This window comes from Diadema setosum, chromosome 11, assembly GCF_964275005.1.
Source record: "Diadema setosum chromosome 11, eeDiaSeto1, whole genome shotgun sequence".
Taxonomy (NCBI): Eukaryota; Metazoa; Echinodermata; class Echinoidea; order Diadematoida; family Diadematidae; genus Diadema; species Diadema setosum.
The window spans coordinates 18,931,419-18,955,601 of record NC_092695.1 but is presented as its reverse complement, the minus strand read 5'-3'; the positions used below and the strand labels follow the sequence as shown (position 1 = coordinate 18,955,601).

The 24,183-nt window shown below is 38.2% G+C and overlaps 1 protein-coding gene across 1 annotated transcript in view; it reads left to right on the top strand.

The window, feature by feature from the left end:
- Window positions 1-4,413: 4,413 nt before the first annotated feature.
- LOC140234664 (adenylate cyclase type 10-like) overlaps window positions 4,414-24,183 on the top strand; it is a 96,489-nt gene continuing 76,719 nt past the window's right edge. Inside the window, exon 1 of the mRNA XM_072314696.1 lies at window positions 4,414-4,795. Within this exon, the coding sequence (XP_072170797.1) occupies window positions 4,768-4,795 (28 nt within the window). The 5' untranslated portion in view covers window positions 4,414-4,767. The remainder of the gene's footprint in view (window positions 4,796-24,183) is intronic.

Here is a 24,183-nt window from a genome sequence, read left to right as displayed (position 1 = left end):
CTGCCTCCAGAGCGATAATATGTAAGCATATTTGCAGCTTGTTCTCCCATATAAAGTGCATTTAATAAGTCGTTGCATGAGCAAAACAGAATTAACAGTATTATAACATACCTCCATGTAACGAATGGAACAAATTAATCCTAATGGTGTAGCACTGGACAACAGAGGAGCAAAGCCACATTGAACATAGCAACAGATGACAAGAGGTTTTAAAGGAAACAAATTAAGTGTGTTATTCCAGTAGAAGAAGATATGTGTTTGCTTGTTTGTTTGTTTGTTTTTTTTTAACTGCGTAATTGTAACCGGCACTTTGTCTAAAAGACACATCTTTTGATCAAACCATTCACTTGATGTCAAGTGGACCTCATTAATATGTCTTTCAGGGACTTTTCAATTTGTTTTGATGAAAAAAAAAAAAAAACTACAGCATTGAGTTTTACTCAGGTAAGATTTTTATTTTTCTTAAATGGACAACGGCTTGGTATTTAGATTATTTGCCCCAGTTCTTCCTTGGAATGTGCTTCTGATCTGCAAAAAAAAAAAATGCAGGCAGCATTGTTTGTTTGTTTGTTTGTTGTCTTTTTTGGCTGAAAGATAGCTGTTAACTATGAGGAGTATTTTTATTTTTAATTTAACACAACAAAGGCTTCTTTTATATGGGCTTTGAAATACTTGGCTTTGAAATGCTCTTGATTTGAAATGATTCTCCTGTCAACCATATTGCCTAAAATGATATGCATGTGAGAAAATACTACATGTTATTTGACTGACTTTTCTGTGAAATTCAAGAGATATTATGAGATATTATAGCATATGTGAGCAATTGATCAAAACATATCATATCCAGTTTTAATGAGTTACCAATTTTACTATGTACTAGTGCATTTATGAGAATTACTCTTACAGAACTTACTGTAATACTGCTTCGTGATCTGCACTCATTCACCAACAAGTCTGTTGTCTTTTGTTTCCAGTTCTTGGAAATGCCTCCTGTAGGTCACATTCAAGCGATAGAAGTCAAATTGAAATAACGGGATTACATGTATTCATAAAATTTGTATAAATTGTATATACTAGTATATATATAACAATAGAAAAAAATGTGCAGATATACACAAGATGTTGTGCTTTTTGTTATTGTGGGTCACAGGCGGTGTATGTATCAGGTGACCCCTCACGTGCCTCTCTCTCTCAAGAATTGGACATTTTAGTTTGTGGAGTGTGCTTGATGTGACGTGTAGTACAGCCATAGCTAGGAATAGATCCGTCGAGTGTTTTGGGGGGCTTGCTGTGAATACAGGATGCAGCGATAGTTGGCAAACTTTTTCTCCTTATCCAAGTCCTTTCCTATAGTAGTAGGTACAGTGTCATTCTTACCAGGCAATGATTAGGCATTCAATGTTTATAGAATGTAGATGCGAGTATAATGCAAAGAATATAATGATATACAAAATTGTTCATATGAAAGTTAATTGATTTTTGCTATTGTCAGTTTAATTGCTATTCCATTTCTATTAAGTATTTCTACTTGTGTGTATATGTCACCATATGTAGTTGTCCATTATTTATTAATGTATATCAGTACAATTTCATGGAGGTATTACAAAATCAGTATAGTTGAAAGGATAGTGTATATATCGTCTGATGAATTTTTGATCTGTACCAAAATATCACAAAGTGCTGCAATTTATTGTTGTGATAAGGCAGGGTAAAATCACTTTGTAATCACTTTGAGATTTTTTTTCCATTTGGATGATTTAATGATTTAGTGCCCATATGTATGGTTCTTGAGATGATTTTATTTTGTTGTGCTGTGTGCCATGACTAAAAGAGTGGTGGGTTTGTTTTACATTCATTTTTGCCCTTCTATGTCTACTTACTTTTATATTATGCAGGTGTGCCAGGGATGTGAGAGTCCAGAGTTTAATCCGTTTGCAGGCTTTTTTACTCTGAAAAAAAAAACAACAACAACAACAACATTTATCAGACACTTTGTAGTTCATATGCATTGAAATTTTAACAGTTTAAAACACTTATGACATTTTCCCCCTGAAGTTTAAGATTTTTAAAGACTTTTTTTTTCTGCAAGTACTCTCACACCCCTAACATGCACTATAGGAGTGTAAAAAGATGTCATTTTGGTTTTAAGTCAACCCCACCGACAAATCTAAGAGCATACAATGCAATGTTATTTGAAACACAGAGGCATGGCACTTAGTGGTTTGATAATGTGCATTCTATTGTACAAGTTTTGTTGATATATTTCATGTAGTGTCCATCTATGTTTTGCTTACCCACTATTATAACTGCAAAAGAAGTGGCATCAGTTTTGTTGTTGTTTGGTTTTAACCGTGTGAAAAGTCAATTTACCTTGATAATAGGAATCAACACACAGCGAGTCCGATATGAATTTTCTCTTGTAGCATGAAGTTAGTGGTTCATTTTGTTGTATTTACTTTGTTTTAATATTTTCATATGAATTTCCATCTGCATATGCCAGTTGGGACTAAAATGGTTGCAACAATATCCTAATGTGGTATTTGTTCCATGGTGGTACATGTAATTATTTCAAAGTTGTTTAATATATGAGGGTTGCTACCTCGTTATATCCATAGAACTATCCAATGAAATATTCGTAATCATAATTTCATTTCCAGCTAAATCTTACTACATTGTATGGGGGTGGGGAGGGGAGCAGGGACACCGCTCATGTTTTAAACTACTTGAGTTCATGTGCTTGGCATGGTTCAGTCATGAAGCTACAATTGTAGCTTCATGGTTCAGTAGTCTTCGTTCAATCATTTCTAGCCCCACCAAAAAAAAAAAAAGAGTAAATAAATAAACACCTGGTATCATGTAGGCAGACATTACAATTAACGTACGTAATCATAGTAAGATGCGGGTTTGTAACAAAAAACAAACAAACCCAAAACAAAACAAAACAAAACCCCAACAAACTCGACCCTGTCTACTGTGTACAAGATAACCAGAATGTAGTAGTACCTACGTTTTTTTGTTTTTTGGTTTTTTTTTTTAGATTTACCACATTACTTTCGTTGAAATTCTTGTTTTGTTTGAATGGATTGATGTGCTTGTAGGTATACCTGAATCTTAGCCAATCTGAGATAGTATATAGAAATCTGTTTTCATCTATGCAGCATTGAATATGAAATATTACGAGTATTATATTGTGTGTGCCTTTGTAGATTAAAGGGAAGCGTCTTTGTACCGATTTGACTGTTCGATTCTGTACTGTCGCTTTTGATTAAACTTATCACTGATAAATTGAAAACGGAAGCATCTACAGTATCGCATATCGATTAATTAGTCGTCTGCAGTGAATGTAATGAATATGCCGTATTTTGTGCGTTGAAACTGTAGTGCATGGAGACGTTTATAGTTTGCTCTGTATATGCTCTATATAATGTTTTGGCCTGTCCTTTCCTCTTTGTCGCAATATATAAATATTCTTGTTTCTCTCTTTCTCTTTATCTAACTATCTATATCCATTTCTACATCTTATTTCATAACTGCGAGTTACGAGCTTCGGTGAGGTCCAAGCTGCGCATGCCCCAGTCATTGAGCTTTTGGAGAGTCTTAATGTGCTCTACCTCTTCCACCATTACTTCATACAATATTCAAAACTATTATGTTGAAAGTTTTACTTGTACTTTATATTTGTTAATGTACATGGAAAACCGCTCGATAGATGCAGGTTCACTCTGGTCTCGCTTTCAAAAATGACTGGCGCAGGCGCAGCTCGGATCTCACATAAACTCTAGATTCTCCGTTACATCATAAAATGATGCTCAAACTTCGAACCAGGTAAGTTCTCGTTTGAGAACTTTGATTTCTGTGTCTCCCTGTACACTTTTCTTGTTTCTCTCTGAAAGTCTTCTTGGTCATATGGCAAAGAAAAAAGTGCTAATGAAGACATAGTATATGGAGGTATCTGTGTGATAATCTCGGGGGGAAAAAACGGTCTGTCAGTCTGGGATATTTACGGACTGTCGAAGTGAAATTTCATCAGTGCCATGTAACATTAGTAACCAGGTGAAATGTTGGTGACATATAAAGTTCATGAATTATTGACTATCAGCCCAGCCTGCTCATGAGTAGTCCGGGTGAGTAATGCCTTCAAAGCGTAGGCCGCCGTGGTATATTTTATCAGACTCCCGACAGTTATAGACAGTTTACATTTGACTACTAGTATCATTCCATGGCACCCTTACTCATTAACGTGTGTGACTGCGCGGAGAGTAGATTGTGACGTCACGTATTGCAATGTATTGTTACGTTTCACGCGTTCGCGCATACCACGTGCAGTTGGCCTTGCGAGCTAGCTAGCACCGCATTTTTCACTTCCCATGGAAACAAAGCTAATCAATGCTCAGTCGTCTCTTTTACCACACACAGGAACACATCCCCCTAACACCATCACATCCTATCAAGTATCAAGTAGTGAAGATATCCAACGTCATATTCACACTGAAAAAAAAAAGGCAATTTAAAAGAAAAACAAAAAGAAAATCAAAAACAGTAAAACAAAACAACGCCAGCTAACTGTGCATATTCACGACTGCAAGGAAAAAAAATCAATGACAAAGCTGCCTCATCACCTCGATACTGAGAAAAGGATCCGTGGATTACGAACATCGGGGTAAGATGCGTCCGTTCGCTTTGACATCAGAATAAAGGACGCCATCGCATTGAGCTCTTCATCTTCGGGTATATCATCGCCTGGCTGGAGGAGCTGCCATCGTCAAGATGACGAGGAAGAACTCAAAGAAACAAGGTGAGACTAGGAGCATTTCCCCCTCCATTTCTCATTGATGATTGTATAATGAAACGTCTGCCCGGGGTTGTTTCCCTTGCACGTGTGCGAGTGTATTGGAGAACTTGTGTATATGTATGTGTGTGTGTGTGTGTGTGTGTCGTTGCTGCTGCTGCAGCTGTTGTTGTTGTGGTGGTGGTGGTTGTTGTTGTTGTTGTTGTTGTTGTTGTTGTTGTTGTTGTTGTTCAGTGTGAATTAGCCAAGATTTAAGAATGAATGAAGTTATTAAGAATGTGTCATGGTTTTAGCACCCGGATTCTCTAAGTGGCTGGCTTTAATACGCTTGATGTTCCAATTCAATTTGCATTTTGAGACTTGTGTTATAAATAGTGCTCTGACGATAATGATAGCGTAACGATGATGATGTTTCTGACCATGATAACGATGGTGATGAATAAGAACATTTTAATCGTGACAACAGTTGATAATAGTATGCCTAAGTGTAAAATGATAGGCCTAATCATCGTCATCCATCACCGTTACCATGGCAATCATCATCTTACCCAACATCATCACCCTCATCGTCCAAACAGCGCGTTATAATATGGAATTGCAACGAGAGTACAGTATTGCACAGTGGCGTAATATTATTCACATATCCGAACAAACGGTTATATTTTCTTCAACGGCTTGTTTGCATCAAAGGTATATGGAAAAGCGCAGTAGGCGATAACTTTTCGCAGCTCCTCATCGAGCTGCGAGTAATTTTAGATAAAATGCAGCTGCTCTGCGCCTTCCTATGAACACTACTGCCGTTTTAGACCCATTTTTTGTCGCTACACCTGCCGCAGACGGACTGTAGCTACGTTGTTGAAAGGTCAGCCCACAATCTATTTAATAGATAAGACGGATTGCTCTATCGATCCAGCAAAGTTGTATGATACGTCACTATTCTATCGTCGGCAGTCTCCATGCAGACTTCGCTTGTTTGCGTGACGGTTTGCGGAAAATGTTATGCTCTGTCTCAAATAAAAGTATAGTAGGAAGAGACTAGTAGTGTAGTAGTAGTAGTAGTAGTAGTAGTAGAAGTAGTAGTAGTAGTAGTAGTAGTAGTAGTAGTAATAGTAGTAGTAGTAGTAGTAGTAGTAGTAGTAGTAGTAGTAGTAGTAGTCGCGTCGTCATCGACGTATAATAGTGTAATAGTGGTAGTAGTAGTACAATAGTGGTAGTAGTAGTAGTAGTAGTAGTAGTAGTAGTAGTAGTAGTAGTAGTAGTAGTAGCCCATAGCAGCATAATGGTTTCTAGTTTCCATCTTTTTGTCGCAATTATAAAAAGAGCAAATGAACGCATAACAAACAAACAAAAAAGTATGAAGGAAGGTGAAAACACTCAACCCTGTAACTTCTCCCCCTTGATTTTAATTTCAGAGGTAGCAAACAGCTCCGAGACGGTGGACCAATAATGTGTGTGTGATGAAATAGGTGTGATAACGCAGTGTCAAGACAGTGGCGAAAAGGGACCAAATGTAATAGGAAATTTCACATAAATTATGTGACACAGACCAAGAAACTTTTACGACTATAAGCTTCTTATTGTGATATCTTGTATGCTACCTCGTGATTGTCAAAGCCTAGTATATTACAATAAAGAAAGTATAAAGCGGCACAATGGAGAACGTAGACAACCTATATTCATTGAAAGGTAGACTATATTTTCAAAGTCATTCATTTTTTAACATACTCTTAATTTGGAAAAGTAGCATTTATTCTTCTCCCTGCTCCTCCTGCGCCTCCTCCTCCTCTTCTTCTTCTGTTCTTCCTTTTGAGCAAACAAATCCCAACGTTTAATAACGTGTTGCTTTCTTGATTTTAGATTCCTCCTATTTTATAGCGCGTCCCAAAAATGTATTTTCCCGGTAGTCTTGTTTTGTCTTTTTTCCAGTTTTGTATCTTAAATGCACATCATTATGAGAAGAGGGCTATGAACGAGATAACATTTTTTCCTAATGATACCCTAAATGCACTTCCTTGGTACAGCATGTGACAGATTGACTGAACTATTCTGGGTATATGCTTATACGACCTCTTGCGTACATGGGTCTTATTTTCTCTTCCCGTTATTTTGAACAATTTGTTTTAATAAACCTTGATCATTTTTAGCCACAGAGGGACTAAAAGCGTCTTAATGTATGGAATTACAAAGCACTTAAAAACTACATTTATCAGCATATATGTTGCGCAGCTGCATCTTTTTTTTTTTCGATCAGTTCCAGACATCAATTTTGGAATTTGACTCATGCAAAGACAAGAGATCTATTTTCGTGTAGGAGTGCTATGTAAAAAAAGCCTATAAATATAGCTACATAACATGTGTGGCCCTTCGATCAACCTTTTCAACTACACACACACAGAACAATGATATTTATGTACCTATGCTATCTGGGTTTTTTTTTTCCTTTTCTTAATCTCGCCTTGCTTCTTCAATTTTGTCATTGTTTTATAACTATACTTAATTGGGATATAATTTGCTCTTATTTACATGTGTTATAATAGGATTATGTATACATTGACTCGGAAATCAAGATTGAATTAATTGAAACAAAATATTATAATCTAAATGTTAATTATGGATGCGAAATATAACGCTGCTGCAGGAGAAATGTAAAAATTATAGATTGATTATCTTTCTTATTTCTCGCCCGATTTTAATGGAACTCTATTACGATTCCATTCACTTGAAATGACCCCTATCAGTTGAACATGAAGTCGCACATTGTTCAGTTAATGCTTATGCACTTAAAACATTCATTTCTTTTACATAGTATCGTCCTCTACGGTCAGCATGACAACTGCCTGTGTACAAATTCAACAAAGAGGTAATTTACACGAGACACCTGTTTCCTCAACTGTATGTCAAACAATGACGCCATTGTTCCCCCCCCCCCCAAAAAAAAAAGAAGCAAACAAGCACAGAAAAAAGAAACGAGGGGCGGAACACAACTCACCTACTTATAGTTATGTCAGGCAAAGACATTTTATGCACATAATGCAATTGGCGTCTCTGTTGATTATAATTTATTTGATTTAACTAAAAGTTCCACTTGAGTTTCACTTCAATAAAGCGTTTGTTTCAAGTTTTACATTCAATATGACGATGTTCTCTAATATGTCTGCATTTTTTCCTTTTATTGTCAGGGTTATGTAATGTTGAAGACGATTTACATGTACACAGCTTGTATAGGAGTGCCTGCACAATTTTCGAAGCCTAACTGGATTCCGATTTCCCGCGATACAACTATAGAACATTGCTGATGTAATCAAGTATAATTATGTTGAATACATATACAGAAGTGCCAAAGTGAATTGCATTATGAAACCCAGGAGACAGTGCACGCGATTTTTGCTAGTTCGTTGAACAGTCATCTTACCATTTTTTTTTTTTCGTCGCCATCACGTAGGTATGCGATTCCGCTCCTCGTTTGTTGTTGTTTATTGTTTGTTTGTTTTTTAACAATGACGTTATTGTTTGACATACAGGTGAGAAAACAGGTGTCTCGTGTAAATTACTTCTTTGTTAAATTTGTACACATGCCGTCAGACTGACTATTTCTGAGGATCTCGAGTAAACAAATTAAAGGGATAGTACAGTATTGGTGGAGATGATAATTGGGCTTTTAACTTTTTTGCGAGATACCAAGAAAACACTTATGAAATAGTACAGAGCATACCATTTTAAGAGGAATTCAAAGTTTATTTGATGAAAATCGGGTTTGGAATTACTGAAACATCCAAACCAAAGTAAAACAAAGCGACCGTAGTAAAGTGTGGGTCCCACACTTATTAGAATCGCTCTGTTTTGGATATCTCAGCCATTTCAAAACCAATTTTCATCAAATAAACGTTGAATTCCTCAAGGAATAACACGTTCTTTCACATTTCATTAGATGTTTCTCATTATTTCACCAAAAAAAAAAAATGTTAGAAACCTGAAATTAGGTCTCAACCAAAACTATACGATCCCTCTAAGTGGACAGTATTCAAAGACAAAATCGAGCCGTCACATAAAAGTAAACGATCAAACAAGCACATACACGAACAATAAAAACGTTCGCGCACTGCAGACTCTTGAGTGTTTTACACTGCGCATTACATATACGTTTTTCTTCCTCAAACCTCACCTTTTTCCTTCTTAAAACGAGGAGAAACCGCTCTTGTGCAACTTTGTTGTCGACCACATGTGCCTCGGGCTCATTTGGAATGTAATCACAAGAGTAATGTGAAGTCCACTCTGACATTCTGACAGGCCTGGATAAATTCAAGCCATGCATGAATGCCGCGAGCCACATGCAACCAAAGATTAGAGGCACGAACCTCACACCTATCCTACACATCTGCAGTTTTGGCCAAGGCAGTTAAATCGTTGAGCATAAATTGTGAGAAATCAAGACTCGCGACAAGCGACCCAGGGTAGCGTTTGTTAAAGGTCCAGTTTACCTTTGGGAGCAGTGATTTCAAAAATGTTCAAGATATCACATTTGATGCATACGTGTAGATCTGTTGTATCATAAAACATCCTACCATATGAAATATTTGCAATAAAACCTAAAATATAAGGAGATATCAGGGTTTTTCTCAGTAAACCGTAACTGTATACGGTTTAGTCTGGAAACATTTTTATTATAACTATTGTTCACATTTTGTGTATTTAACAACACTTAACATCGATTATACGGATTCAAATTTTGACAGTGGCTGTTTCTATCCCTAACTCACATTTTAGAACTATTTTAAAGCACTAATGCTTTCATCTGCAAATGGTAAATTATGCCTTTAATTGTGGAAGCAAGAGCGGGCACGGGTTCAAGACAGAGAAAAGTGAGCTATAATTAGTTGCAGCGAGATTGAAGTAATATTTCATGCTCGATGAATTGAGATACTTCAAGCATGGCTGATCACACAAACTTGTTGACGACCCATTCAGTCGGAAAACAAAATGTCACACACTGCTACAGTGAATTAAGTGATGAGAATGACAATTATGTGTTAACCGTCTTCAATATGTTAGTGTGTAATTCATCTGTATTTATTTTTCTATATAGTATCCTTTGCATGTGTAACAGATTTCGTGTGAAACCGATCTTGATATCAAAAGACGGTACTTTATGGATAAACCAAATGAAAGCGAAGCAACTAATTGGCGAAGTTTTTATTAAAATAGGATGGAGAAGAAAGCAATTCCGTCTTGAAATTTACGCCTAAAGTCCTCGAGAATCATGCTTTGCGTAATCTTTGATGAACATTAATGCAGTGTTAAAATCAGGAACTATATACTTATCAATTAAAAATGAGGCAGGATAGTAAAGCGTATCTCAGTAGGCCTACGTAGACAAGTATCATAAAAACGTCTGATAAATAAATTTTTCTGAAGCATTCCATCGCCAATATCCTGCACATGAAACGGGAAAAATTGCAAATCTTAGATTATGCAGATTCGCTAAAGGAACAGGCAGACACAATTGGTCCGAATTCACGAAGGTGGTACAAATGAAACTATGGTTTATACCATGGACAAAGACCATCTTTTTTGTGTTCCATAAACCAATAGTAGAGTGACGGAAGAGGGAAAACATTGAACACCATCGGTGATTTATCGTCCAGTACCGGACGATTCCCGAGTGAAGTTCGCTATAGGAGCATTGGGCAGGGAATTATATCTAGGCCTATACATGCATAATGAATTGACGGTATACGGAGGCAAAGTGACGGAGAAATTCATATTTCATATTAAGTTCCCTAACTGCAGTTCTCATACCTAGTGGACCGGTGGATTAACGCGAGAAAAAAAAAAAAAAAAAAAAAAACGTACTAAATGTCTATAATAATACGCTTTTTCTTTCGTGTTGAGACATCACAACTATGAAATCATCAGATCATTCTTTTCCCAAAAATAGACTTCTCGTTTAGGCAAAGCAGTAGATTGGAGAAATATTATCAATACCATGTTGAACCTTCCAAGTCCTTAAGAAAATTTATATGTTTTATTTGTGTGTGTATGTGTGCGTGTGTGTAAGAGAGAAAAGAGAGAGTGAATAATCATCCATGAATGTAGCAATATCAATTTATGCATCATGTAAATATATATCATTTATGCAATATACAGTTTATCTAGTTATTTATCATATTCATCTTGTTCAACCAGATTGTAATCTTTATGGATGAAATGTTTATTATGTATAACATATTATGTAAGAGTAACCAAGTCCATGGGACGGTTCATTAAGTCATCACATATAAGTTTTTACATAAATCTCAGACTGGCCAAAGTCGCTCATGATTATGTAGCTATGTATGAGAGACTTTCAAAGAGAAGTAAAGTCCATCTCATGAGGTCTCTCGTAAGTGTGTCTTATGAGGAAAAAAATCTCTCATTATACTGAAGACTTTCATGAAACGGAACCCATGCATGTGTCTGTGTGCGATACATATTCGACCTTCTGCTATGAACATGACACCTGATAAAAAATTATAGACTTATCGTATGAATAGTTCATCTGGCAGCTATCTTTTTATACCGGTGGAAATCACAATGACAGCCTGTACGAATCAAATCATCGGTCATAATTCTTTACATTTTTCTTTTCTATACATGAAAGTCAGTTTGATATCTATCTACTAGATCTTCATCAAGTCTTTGTAGGAATCGCCTGTCTCTATATCTCTCTCTTTCCCTTTCTTATCCTCCATCCTCTTCCTATCTTTCTTTCAGCGACTAATTAATGGACCACGTTGAAGAGCACCTGATGATCACTTTTGACATTTGTGCATATTCAATATAAGTGGGGGAATTCCCATCTAGACTTTTTACCCTAATACGCATTAATGGTAATAGCATGGAAAATAGACCGATAAGGCACTCACCCAACGCTGCACACAACACTGCTATTGTCACAAATAGCCTTGGTTCCGTTTTGGCAAAATGTTGATGTGATATTGTTTATTTCCGTCGGTCTCAAGTTAGTTAATCTTGTTTGACACTAATGACTGTGGCAGGAGCCATGTTCGTTTAGGCATATAAACATATAATGTCATTATGCATGGAACCCTTAATGATTATTACTCCGAATCGATTGCTCAAGAATTTGAAGAGGAGCTAAAGGTCTTAGACGTCAAGTCTAAAAGCCTCAATTTAGACGATTTTTTAAAAATATCCGACTGTTGTTTGTTTCGTTCAAAGGAATCTTCTGCAAAGTCAAATGAGGCATATGCAAACTTTAAATAGTGTTTATATATATATATATATATATATATATATATATATATATATATATATATATATAACTATGGATAAAGGCATCCAAGATGTATAACCCCTCAAAGAGCACGTATACATGGAGGCTTGATTGATATTAGACGTAGATAGGGTCGGATTACGATTTTTAGTTCTTCCTCATTTTTTTTTCTTTCTTGCGCTGTGGTTATAGATGACCACATTAAGCATTCAGCCATCACTACTGGTCAATGTGATTTCCTGTTCTTGAGTAAACACGAAACAATTGAAGCCGCTTCTTTTTTTGAAATGGGAACCAGAGGCTCAACAGAAAGGAATGTATTTACTCCAAATCGTTACCGTCAATGTGGAATTTACCAGTCAGTCAAAAGTAATTAGTCACCGTTGGTCATCTTTCAGTTTATAATGACCTAGTTTCTGTAGCTGAGAGCGCGCTGTGGTTTTAAGATGAGGGTCATTTCCTTGAAGGCCCACTAATAATTTTAACAAGCCACCCATTTTTGTTTTCTGTTTCCTTCCTGTCTAATTATTGCCGCTTTTCACTTCCAGTCATTAGAGAGAGACAGAGAAAACAAAATCGACACCATAAAATTGATAAGATTAATAATGTGTGGTTACGGCCTCGACGAAAAGAAAAGTGGCAGTCTAATTTCTGAATGAATATTTTCAGTGTACAAAGAAAACAAAATACGACCAGTCCCACAATATCCATGTCTCTCCGAAGCATCCTTGTTTTGTCTTCATTGGTCATATATCATCATACATCATTACGATGAAGAATATCTATGAACCTGCACCAGGAAACGAAGCACAATTTAGCGAAAACCAACACCCCAAAAAACTTTTTCTTTTATTTTCAATACACTTCATTTGAGTTTTATCATTTTACATAACAAGACATTCATCTGGAATGTACGCAAACGATATGCAATCAACAATGATTAATCGAAACAAACATAATCAGTGAGGTGACTAGAAGATCATTTATACACATACACACACACGCACACACACACTTACACAAAGATGTTCCGAAATCAAGGCTTATGTATGTTTGAAAAGTTTAGAACTATGTAACGTGAGATGCCAATTCAAATTCGTGAATAGGCAACCATGTTCCAAATAACTGCATTCAATCTAAAAGAAGTACTGAATTTAGTTAGTTTATGGGCCGTGTATGTGTGTCTTTTTCATTTAGCTTTGAATATATTGGTATTTATGATGAAAATTGTTTTGCAGATAGGTCCACCTGTACATTCTAAAATTAAACTCGGGCTTCATGAGAAGGAATATAGGCACTGTGTCTAGGCCTACAGACGAGCATAATAGGGAAGGTTGCTTACGTCTTGTTTGTTGTTTAATGTTATCTTATTGATTTACTTTTTTGGGGACTATGTGAGATCATTGTGTGTCAGTTTGTCTTTAAATTGATGCATTGTCATGGTGTGATTAGTGTTGGGGCGTTGTCAGCATGCAGTATCATGAAGAAATATGATCAGATTGTCATATTGAGATGCACTGTTGAATGGACCTTACAATTTAAAATATATTGATTTGCAGGAAGTAGGAACTTGATCGCCTGAAAATGAAATTGAACGCTCCAAACAAGCTCATCGGGACTATCACATGACTATCGCGTAAATTTCAATGCACGAGTAGGAAGTGCAATACTCGCATTTGGAAAATGAACGCCCAAGCGTGAATTTGATTGGACGAAAACGAAATAAAACTTCCATGAATGAAATAGATCGCTCGGATTCTGAATTTGAATGCCCGAATATTTCGCGTGCGTGCGCTGGGTGAATTTGAACGCACATTCATGAATTGGAATGACAAAAGTATGAAATTGACCGGGAAAACCTAATATCATACCATGATGGACACTTGCGGCCTATATTTACACGATCATGATCATGATCACGACTGGACAAAAAAAAAAAAGGAGTCAATCAAAGGACTTCAGCAGATCTGTCACGTGGGAAAGACATGTTATGTCATGTCGTGATTGAAAGTGAGTTGAATCAGTTGTGATAGGGCAAGGTCGGCCCTCCTCTGCGGAACCTCCTTCCATTTATCCTACAAATGTCTCTGATGATGCATGGCATAAGTATCGAAATGTCAAAGAAATTCAGTTCAAATTATCTACGGATTCATAAAGGGAGCATCGCATTTCGAGTACTCCCTTTTCTTAAATCCGTTTACACTTTTCTTGGATGCCAAAGGTCTGTTCCAATCGTTTTGATATGATAGAAAAGACTTCTATACATCAGACCTGTAAGGCCTACATTGGCGACAGAATCCAGCCTTATCGTAGCTGAAGAGAATATTTTGGGCTCACGAAATTGCCGTTTGCAGACAAGGGTGTTGCAAGGGTTATTTTGTTTACAGACGTCAGGCAGAAACAATAAGATGAGCTAGCGTATTCCTCTCTGATGCGTGGAAGCCATTATTGTTTGAGGCTCCAAACAATATGGTTAACTGCGACAGAGAGCTCGAACATCTTACTTCAAAGATTTATCATGAATGATTACACAAAACGTAAAAGACAATCGGAGCTGTTCATTCTGATATTTCCGCTGTAATTAGGCTAATTTGTTAACAGGAAATAAGAAACATACCGCTATCATGGGCAGCGCTTAACACCGTTCATTTGATAACCATTGTACTTAACTCCTTGTGTGCCAAACGAATGGCCATGCTTGCGTGGCTTGAGCTCTTTTGGCGGTGCAGAATTACATTGTTGGCAGGCAATGACCTCATACGTTTAGGTGTATGTAAGGCCTCTTTTATTTGCACTTCCCCCCGCTGAGCAAGCACGGCGACTTGATCGAGACCGTGGGTCTGTCACGAAATTAACGCTCAAACAAAACTGTATGAAATTGGCAAGAAGTAGGTTCCTAAAATTGACGTCGGAACCCATGGAGGATATAAATAGCTCCACGACACGCAGAAACGGGGAGCTAAGGAAATGACTTTTGGCAAGCTCGGTACATCACATACAGCAGGTACGCTATGAATTCCTTAAAAAAAAAAAAGGCTGTTATTTTACGTCAAGATTTCTTTCTTTCCTTTGATCTTTTGAGCATCAAATGCCATCAAAGATGCAGCACGAAAGCTGGAAAAAAAAGAGGAAGAAATAATGTTATCAATAACAACAGATTCAATTGCTGCGATCAGCCAAAATATCAGAAACAGAAATGACAGATGTAGTTCTGGTTTTATTGAAATATCAGCGATAGCGAGGGAGAGTACTTTGTCGTCCAATTTGCGGCAAAACCACAATAAGACAAACCTGACAATGCAGGGGCCGCGAGGGGGATGGGTGTAAGGGGATAGTTCATAGTTGTGGAGGCTATGGGGGCAATCGAACAATATTCTCGTCAACATAGCCAAAAGCTTCGGAGAAAGTGAAGGCTTGAACATTATTACGTTTCTCGCTATCTTTCAAATTGGTCACGAAACACCAAGAATCGCATTTTCCTAATTGGGTCAGATGGGGACATTTGATTGGAGATTAGAACGCATGTCAGTGTGTATGGCTATTAATCAATGTACTCATCATACGTACTTTTAGTATGTTTGTGTGTATGATATAGTGGGGTTTTTACCACGATACATGCATATAACTTGGGGGAAAATATGTAGATCGATATCATATCAAGGGAGGTGAGGTAACAGATTGTTCTTGGGCATACGTTTCACGACATTTTTGTCGCCATCGAGCAATAGCTCATTGTCGTCCCCCCCCCCCTCCCCCCTCCCTCGATTACACTGTCCTCATTACTTTGCCCTCGTTTGTTTGGCCTCCTATCCGTCGTGATGAGGCGCATAATCATCTTGTCAGAACAGAGTTGGGATTGGCACGTCGCTATTACACTCAGCCGTCTAATTACCCACATCTACGAGTGTATTTGTAACAAGAAATTCCGTAACACGGACCACTTTAAAGGTGACAGTGCCTGTTATTTTCACATCATTATGGGCCATAAGTAGTTCCGGCCCTTTTGCCAGAATCAATGGAATACAGAATCCAAAAATTAGAGACTATACAGATTACTGAATGGACTAGATCATGATACAAAGAAACGAAGTATGACGATATGTGAGAAATCATCCAATGCACAATGAAGGTTGCACATGTAACTGTATACATCAAGTAAACATCTATTCATATATAGCTACAAGTCTATACATACAGCTTTGCAGCAATCCATCCGTTTGAAATTAATGTAATCACGTATTTTCACTAAATTCTGTGAAATTATGCTTATGTTACGTGCACTTTATTTTATCATAATCGTTATCATTATCACCATAAAATTGTTATTGTCATCATTATTATCGCCATCATCATCATCAGTTTTCTTACTATCACTATAACTATTGATAAACGTTGGCCTATACACAATAATGATAATGATAAGATTACTATATCTCTCGTTTGTTAGCTATATTCGTAAAATATGCCGTTAGATATCTTCCAGCCAGTAATCAGGTTGTTTGCAAGTTTTCGGTTTCAGTTTCAGTTTCAGTTTGATTTTATTTCTGCCTTTTTTTTTCACGAAAATCATACATACGTAGTAATGGTATACAGTCATGTAGTATAATGTGTTTCGAACAAAAATGTACGTGATAGAATAAATAATCACTATAATCTTTAAAATATATTTTAACAAATACAATGAAATCAAAGAAATCAGCAATACACTTATTTCCAGTTATAGAAAAAGAACAAAATAATACAGGAGTCTGCCATCTTAAGCAGGTGATTGATAAATGATGGCAGCCTCAGAAAAAAAAAGATAGACAAAAGAAACATACACAGAAATGGGCAATTTGCCATTAAAATGTGAATGTGTACCAACTTAAAGGAATGGTATTGTTTAGTTTTGGTTGAGATGGGGATTGAGATTTTAACTTTTTTTTCAAGACGACTAGAAACCACTTATATGAAATATAGTATATTATATAACTAATTGGTCCTAATAAAAGGTGGGTCCCACCTTTTATCAGGATAACTTTGTTTTCCTTTGTTTTTGGATATTTCAGCCATTTAAAAACCAATTTTCATCTGATAAACTTTTAATTCCTCTTAGAATTATATGGTCTTTCATATATTCAATATAAGTGGTTTCTAATTATCTCACAAAAAGTTAAAACCTGAATTCATCTCAACCAAAACTATACCATCCCTTTCATGAATTAATCAACTGGAACTGAGTGGGGAAGGAAAATATGATAAAGAAGAAACGAGAGGCTAAGTGAGGGGGGGTACTCATCGCACACTCATTATCTACATGATCATCGCATGGTTGTGTCTTTGACCAAATGGACAGGGAACACTGTCTGCCGATTGTGTTCCGGTTAGGTGGTTAGGGAAAGAATGAGCGTAATAATCTCGATGCAAAAATGATATCTAGGCCGATTGTCACTCGGCAGTTCTTCAGATTTAAAAGTTATATTCGGCAGGATGGGTGTCTGTCGTGAGATCATCTTCTTTTCTAAGTACCTGTATTATCAATTAAGTAATAGATAAACATCGATTTGTCTGTATGCTTGTTATTGTTGTTGTTGTTTTCATGCAGACATGGGCGTTAACTGTTTTCTTAGTAGGAGGAAAAGAAATTGTCTCGGCGGAGGAAGTTTCTTACCCAATTAGAACAAACAATTCTTGAGTAGACCTTCTCGTTACTGCGTTGATTACGCATGCACACGCACTCACACGCACACAAACACACACCCACAAACACACACACTCACACACACACACATGGCAAGGAGAGAGCAAATTTACTGCTTCACACCATCATCACGGTATTGCTTGTTATCACAGCTCTCACACTCTACGAAAATGCATGCCGTCTCGATTTGAGGCAAGCATGATTATAATACTCGACACGTAGTGGCGAGTTGACAAGAAGATAGCACTACCCGCAGAAGAACTCTCTAGATAGCACTACCCACAGAAGAACTCTCTAGATAGCACTACCCACAAAAGAACTCTCTAGATAGCACTACCCACAGAAGAACTCTCTACCCACAGAAGAACTCTCTAAATAGCACTACCCACAGAAGAACTCTCTAGATGACCCTGAACAACTCAACGCAACCTAACGTAATTCTACACACCTCGGCTGAAGTCAATAGTTATAGTCCCAAACTTTTTGTACATAATTTATTCAAAATTTCAATCAAGTCAGAGCTTCTCGCGTACCAATGGTATTACTCAAGGCGAGTCAACGCAAAAGAAATTTAAGATATGAGGTACTGGAGGGAGTGTTGCGAGTTACAACCAATATTAAAAGTGTGTAATGGTATACGAGCTCATCGGATATTATACAAGTTTAAGGGGCCTTTCCGGTTAAGTTTGCTCATCTGATTGAACTTTTGTTTGTTTTTTCTCTTGTATGATATTGTGGGCGTTTCTTGGAACCCATCTAATTCATTTTCAAAACAGGGCGTATTATTATCATGAATATTCAGGCCACTTACAAAGCATGGTATTAGCAAGGAGGTTCGAGAGATGGAGTTACAACTGACTATAATTATTCAATCAGCTGTCAGTTTTCTATGGATGGACAAAAGAATTCCACCGGTGCATTTGTGCCTTTGATGTTCGATGCTTGAAGCCGCCATCTTTCTGAGCAATCTGAAGATTCATTTTTAACGCTAACATAATATCGGGTATATACTGCTCGTTTATATATCAAATGCAATGAAATTTCACCTAATGATAAAGCACATAAAACAGAAGTCAATTCTGTTCGATGTGCAAAAGTGTAAATCTGAGGTCAGTGTATTTTGTGAAAGTGTTTGAAATTTTACCCTCATGGAAAGCCGGTTTTATCACTTTTCTCCTCATTTCCGCCAAATGAAACTAATATGGCATCATCTTCAAGTATAGTTCTTTATAAATTAATATGTCAGATTAGCGTAAAGACACGTACAGTCGAGTAATTTTAATATCTATTTCAGCAATACTTGTGCAATTTCTATTCGCGCACCCCCGTGCCTTTACCATTGTCTACCGCCCATCGTTTGTAAGTAGGGATAGCGAAAAGTAATTACCATCACAAAGACATATCTTCCTTGGAAAGTGGCTGGTGATTATGCAATGAGACACGAGTCAATTGTCTTCGCATCTGAGCGGCAGATCCAGTTTGACACATACTTCAAATATTTTTGAGTGGCGGCTTCGAGCATGGGATCAAAGCGAATAAGACTGTTGTGACTCCATTTCTCGAACCTCCTTGGTATTAGCAACTATCTAGTTAAGCGCTCTGTTTCAAACTATTCCCCCTTGCGTCTTTCCTTGTTCATAGAATCATGGAAAAGAACGCATTGTATAAGACGTTACTTCGAAGCAATCACATTGTGGCCTCGACTTACTTCAAAAGACTGCCGAAACCAATTAGCGAATGCTGACTTGCTTTTTGCTAATGTTCCATTAGGGTACGGCAATACTTGTTAGCGCGATAAACTGACATTGCGTCTGTATGGATAAAACATGAGCAAGCGGCAATCAATTTACATTTAGGCGGCATATCAGATTGACGAAACATTATTGGGCACATTCGCGCAATGAAAACGTCCCTGCGGACACGGATAATTACATTGTTATTGGCGTGCGATGCGCCGCGCCGTCACAAGCTTATAGTATATACACAGCAGTGTAACCTGTAATGAAATTGGGCAGGATAATTTCATTAATTACGCCTTTGACTGACATCATTCTATGAGCATTGCGAAGTGTTTATTAAAAGTCAGAGTATTCAACAGAGAGTTGAAGAAGTGAAACATGTCCGTAATATACCATATGTCCCCCCCCCCCTTAAAAAAAAAATAAAACGGGACACTCCGCAACGATAACTTTAAGAACAGAGAATCAATCCAATACAACATGTATAATTTCAGGGTATGAAACTATAATATTTATTACCCATATCTTATAGAAAACTCCATCCGATTTACTTCAGTGGTCAAAGAGAAATGATGATCGTTGTAGAGCATGTCAGGAATCCTTCCATCAAGGAGGTTTAAGAGATGGAGTTCCAACTGGCTATAATTATTCAAACAGTTGTCACTTTTCTATTGATGTACAAAAGAATTCCACAGGTGCATCTGTCCCTTTAATGACGGGGTTTGATGCCGCCGTCTTGCTGAGCAATCTGAAGATTCATTTTGAATGTTAACTTAATGTTGGCTACATTCTGCTTGTTTACCTATTAAATGAAACGAAATCTCACTTAATGATAAAGCACATTGAACAAAGGTCAATCCCTCCCAGAAATATGTGCAAAAGTGTAAATCAGAGCTGTATATCATGTGAAAGTGCTTAAAACTGTACCCTCCTGGAAAGCCGGTTTCATCACTTTTCCACTTAATTCCGACAAATAAAATTGATATGGAATAATCTGCAAGTATAATTCTTTATTAATAGATATATCAGATCAGTGTCCGGGCAAGGCCAGTCGAGTAATTTTCATTTTCATTTCATCATATTTTTGCGCAATTTCTATTCGTGCATCCCCGTGTCTTTACCATTATAAAAACAATATCACATATCTTTTGTCTTTTATAAGTAGGGATGGCGAAACGTAATTACCATCACAAAGACATATCTTTCTTAGAAAGTGGCTGATGATTATGCAATGAGACATGAGTCAATTTTTGTTGTCTTCCTATCTGCGCGGCAGATCCAGTTTGCCACATGCTTCAAATACCTGGCTTCGAAGGAAATACGACAGTTGTGACTCCATTCTCTTGAACTTCCTTGCTTCCATCCAAGTTTTGTCCATTTGTATTCACACGCTAAAATGCAGCCCCAAGAGCATCAAAGTGCTAAACTTATAAGAAACATACCCATGACATGCTTTGCAACGATCCACATTTCTCTGTGACCACTTAATCAAATTGAATGGGATTTTCTGCAAAATATTGGTAAGATGTTATATTTTTAGACCCTGAAATAGCATTCAGACAGTTTAATCGTATTGAAAGTTATGAATGCGGAAATCCATTGGTATTTTTTTTTCTGGGGGGGGGGGGCGGGGGAGGGGGCATATCTATATTACAACATTGTACATGCAGAAGCATATTATCAGTAAAGACGAGTGTCAGACAATATCACCCCAGATACTGCAAAGATTTTATTATTACTATCTCTTGAGTTATGAATTACAAAGACAAAGAATGCTCATGTCTGGAAAAGAAAAGAAAATTAAGTACTTTCCAAGACTGTGGCGACTCTTGAATATTTCAAGAGAAGTATTCAGAAAGAAATGCGTGCACATATTGACTGCATGTTCACCATAGAAATGAAGTATACGGAAATTAGGCATGCTAGGCTCGACACTATGTTGAAAGTTTTTTTCGCTAGTGGCCCGTTTGGATTACTAGAGTCTTTAGATGTGATATTTTGGTGCCCCGAATAAGAAACGTAATGACCCGAAATCAAAGCAAAAGCAGCAATCCATTTTGCATGTTAGTTGCCCGTTCGGGCCACCAAAAGGTAAGTGTTTTGACAAGAATTTCTTGCGGCCCGATATTAATTTTCAGTGGCCCCGCGGGCCACCGCGGGCCACCGCCAATGTGTAAGGTAAAGTGTTTACTCGGGATAAACAACGGAAAGGTGGCCAATGCCACTGGGTCGTCAGCAGCACATCAGGAATCACTGATAACGTTTCGGCCATTTATGTACTGGACACCTCCCCCTAGCTGGTATAGGTGCTGTATTGGGATCCCCTAGACAGCACCCCCATGGCATCTCACTAAGTTTGACAGGGTGCTTTACCCGGAAACGAGGAATTAAGTAGCGGGTTCGAGCCGCGAACCGAGCAGTGAATGCACTTGACCTCGATAGTGAAGCGAACATTCAGCCTTTAAAGGAACATCCCCCCCCCCCTCCCCTCCCCTCCCCTGCACTGTTGGAGAGATCAACTTCTCTGGCTTGCTTATTACACGTATATGTACATTTTCAGAGTTTCCCATGTCACGGAAGAATGGTAGGAAGTAATTTTCATGTTAATAGTACATAACGGTCACAGAATAGAGATGAGGTTCGAAGCTATATACAGTACAGTTTCCTTTGATTCCTCTTCCTTCTCCCCAACCCCAACCCCACCTAGTTTGCAGGCACAAACCCTTGTTGGTCGTAAAGGAGTCTGCGCCAAGACTACTACATGCACCACTTTGGCACTGTCCCATAGGCCCTGTGTTGAAGCTTCTCCCTTGTTGGGAGAGGCTGCAGTGTAGTGGTGCGTGTATTAGTCTTGGCGCATGCAGACTCCTATACGACCAACAAGGGTTTGTGCCTGCAAACTAAACCCCACCTGCATGCATGTTTTATACTTCAGGCTCTCTCCCCAACCTTTTCTCTCTTTGTCCTTTTATTTATTTCTCATCACGCACAAATACACGCGTTTATGTACGCAGAAAGATACCTTTCTTCTACCAAAGGATTGAAGGTTACGCCCGGTGCACTTTTTTTGTCAAGCATGATATCAATCAATAGAGATGGAGAGAAATCCAATAGAAAGAATAGGCGTAAATCTGAGATTTTAGTCTTAATGCCTACTGAAGAAGTTCCTCGTACTTGGCTATCCATTCATGCGTGTGGACCTGGACTTAACCTAATACCTCCTGACTACCTCCTGATAACGTAGCATTAGTGCAGATTGTGTGAAACCGTGCGTTTCCCCCATTATCTCGCTGTCGCGGGTCAATAATAGTGCGCACTCATGGATGTGACGAATTAATATTGACTGCCTCGTTAACCCTATCATACTCAATGACACATCCTACCACGTCAGTTAACGATGGGGTTGACAGACAGTGGGTTAATTGGCAGTCATAGCGGTCAATGGACACGAGCGACATGAGTGAGAGGTGAAGAGCACCTTTGGAAGGGGCACTGCTGTCTTGTCATCAGCTGACACTTGGGACGACTCGTTCTAATTTTGGCTTGGCATCTCTTGCCCTGGTATTGAGAAGTGTCGAACGAACTCTTGTTGGCCCTTGGCGGAAGGACGGCGGGGACGTTTACCGCAATTCGCACTGTGCATGTCAACCGTCGCTATTTATTTGTAGCCTCATATATTGCTTGCTTTCTCGTTTTTCGATTCCAGCAGGGCTGCCTTCGACGCGCACCCCCTGATTAGGAAGTGACAACTGTCAAACATTGACACATTCAGCGAGTCCGATGGTGTGATCGCGCCGTTTTGTGAGAGGTGCCAATTTTTGATCGTAAGGCGTCTTGCTTTCGACTTGGCTACTCGACACAGTGAACTTTGATGGCGAAATTTTCTACAGCTGTGTGATGCACAAAGTGCATGCAAAGATTCCACCCGAAAGGCTTACATTATAATAATGAACAAATATTAACACTGTGAATAATTTGTGGTGCAGTTTGATACATTCTGCTGGTGCTGTCGTCGTTCTTGTTGTTGTTGTCGGTACATTTGTCCGGAAGGATTATTGTTATTCTATCGAAGGCCAAAAATATGTCAGTAAACGTGAAAGATATTGTTGGCTTTTAGATAGCAATATCGAGAACCAGCGGGAAACTGAAGGACGGGCGAATTTAATTGTTGAGCTGTACTAGATGACCGACCGACGTCAGGAAACGCGCGAGGAGGCGGACGAGATGGTTTTCAACGTTTCTTGGTCGTGAGATCTGCCGGGAAGTGATGAATAACTAACTGTATTGCGGTTTGATGTATCACGCGGATCATGGAGTTGCGCCGCGCGCGGTGACTTTATTTTAATCATCAGCATAATCACGGAATTCACCGCGGACGCTCTGCTCAGTAACACTGAGATCGGGGGCTGCACTTCGTGGAGTGTAAAGCTAGCGAGCTCCTTCATTTTCTCCGCACACACATGTTGACTCGCAAAGCTTGAGGAATAAACGAGGTCTGGGAGTTTCCCTACTCAGGCAGGTGTTCTTGGGATTTATCGCTTTTGTTCCGCTTACATTGTGGAGTCGGGAGCATAATAAAGGATCATTAATTGTGTAATCACGTTATTGCTGCGATAGCATCTCATCGCTGGCATAATTCCTGGAGTACTGCCATGTAAGAGTCAGTTTGTGGATCCAGCTGACGATGCGATGATGGATTACG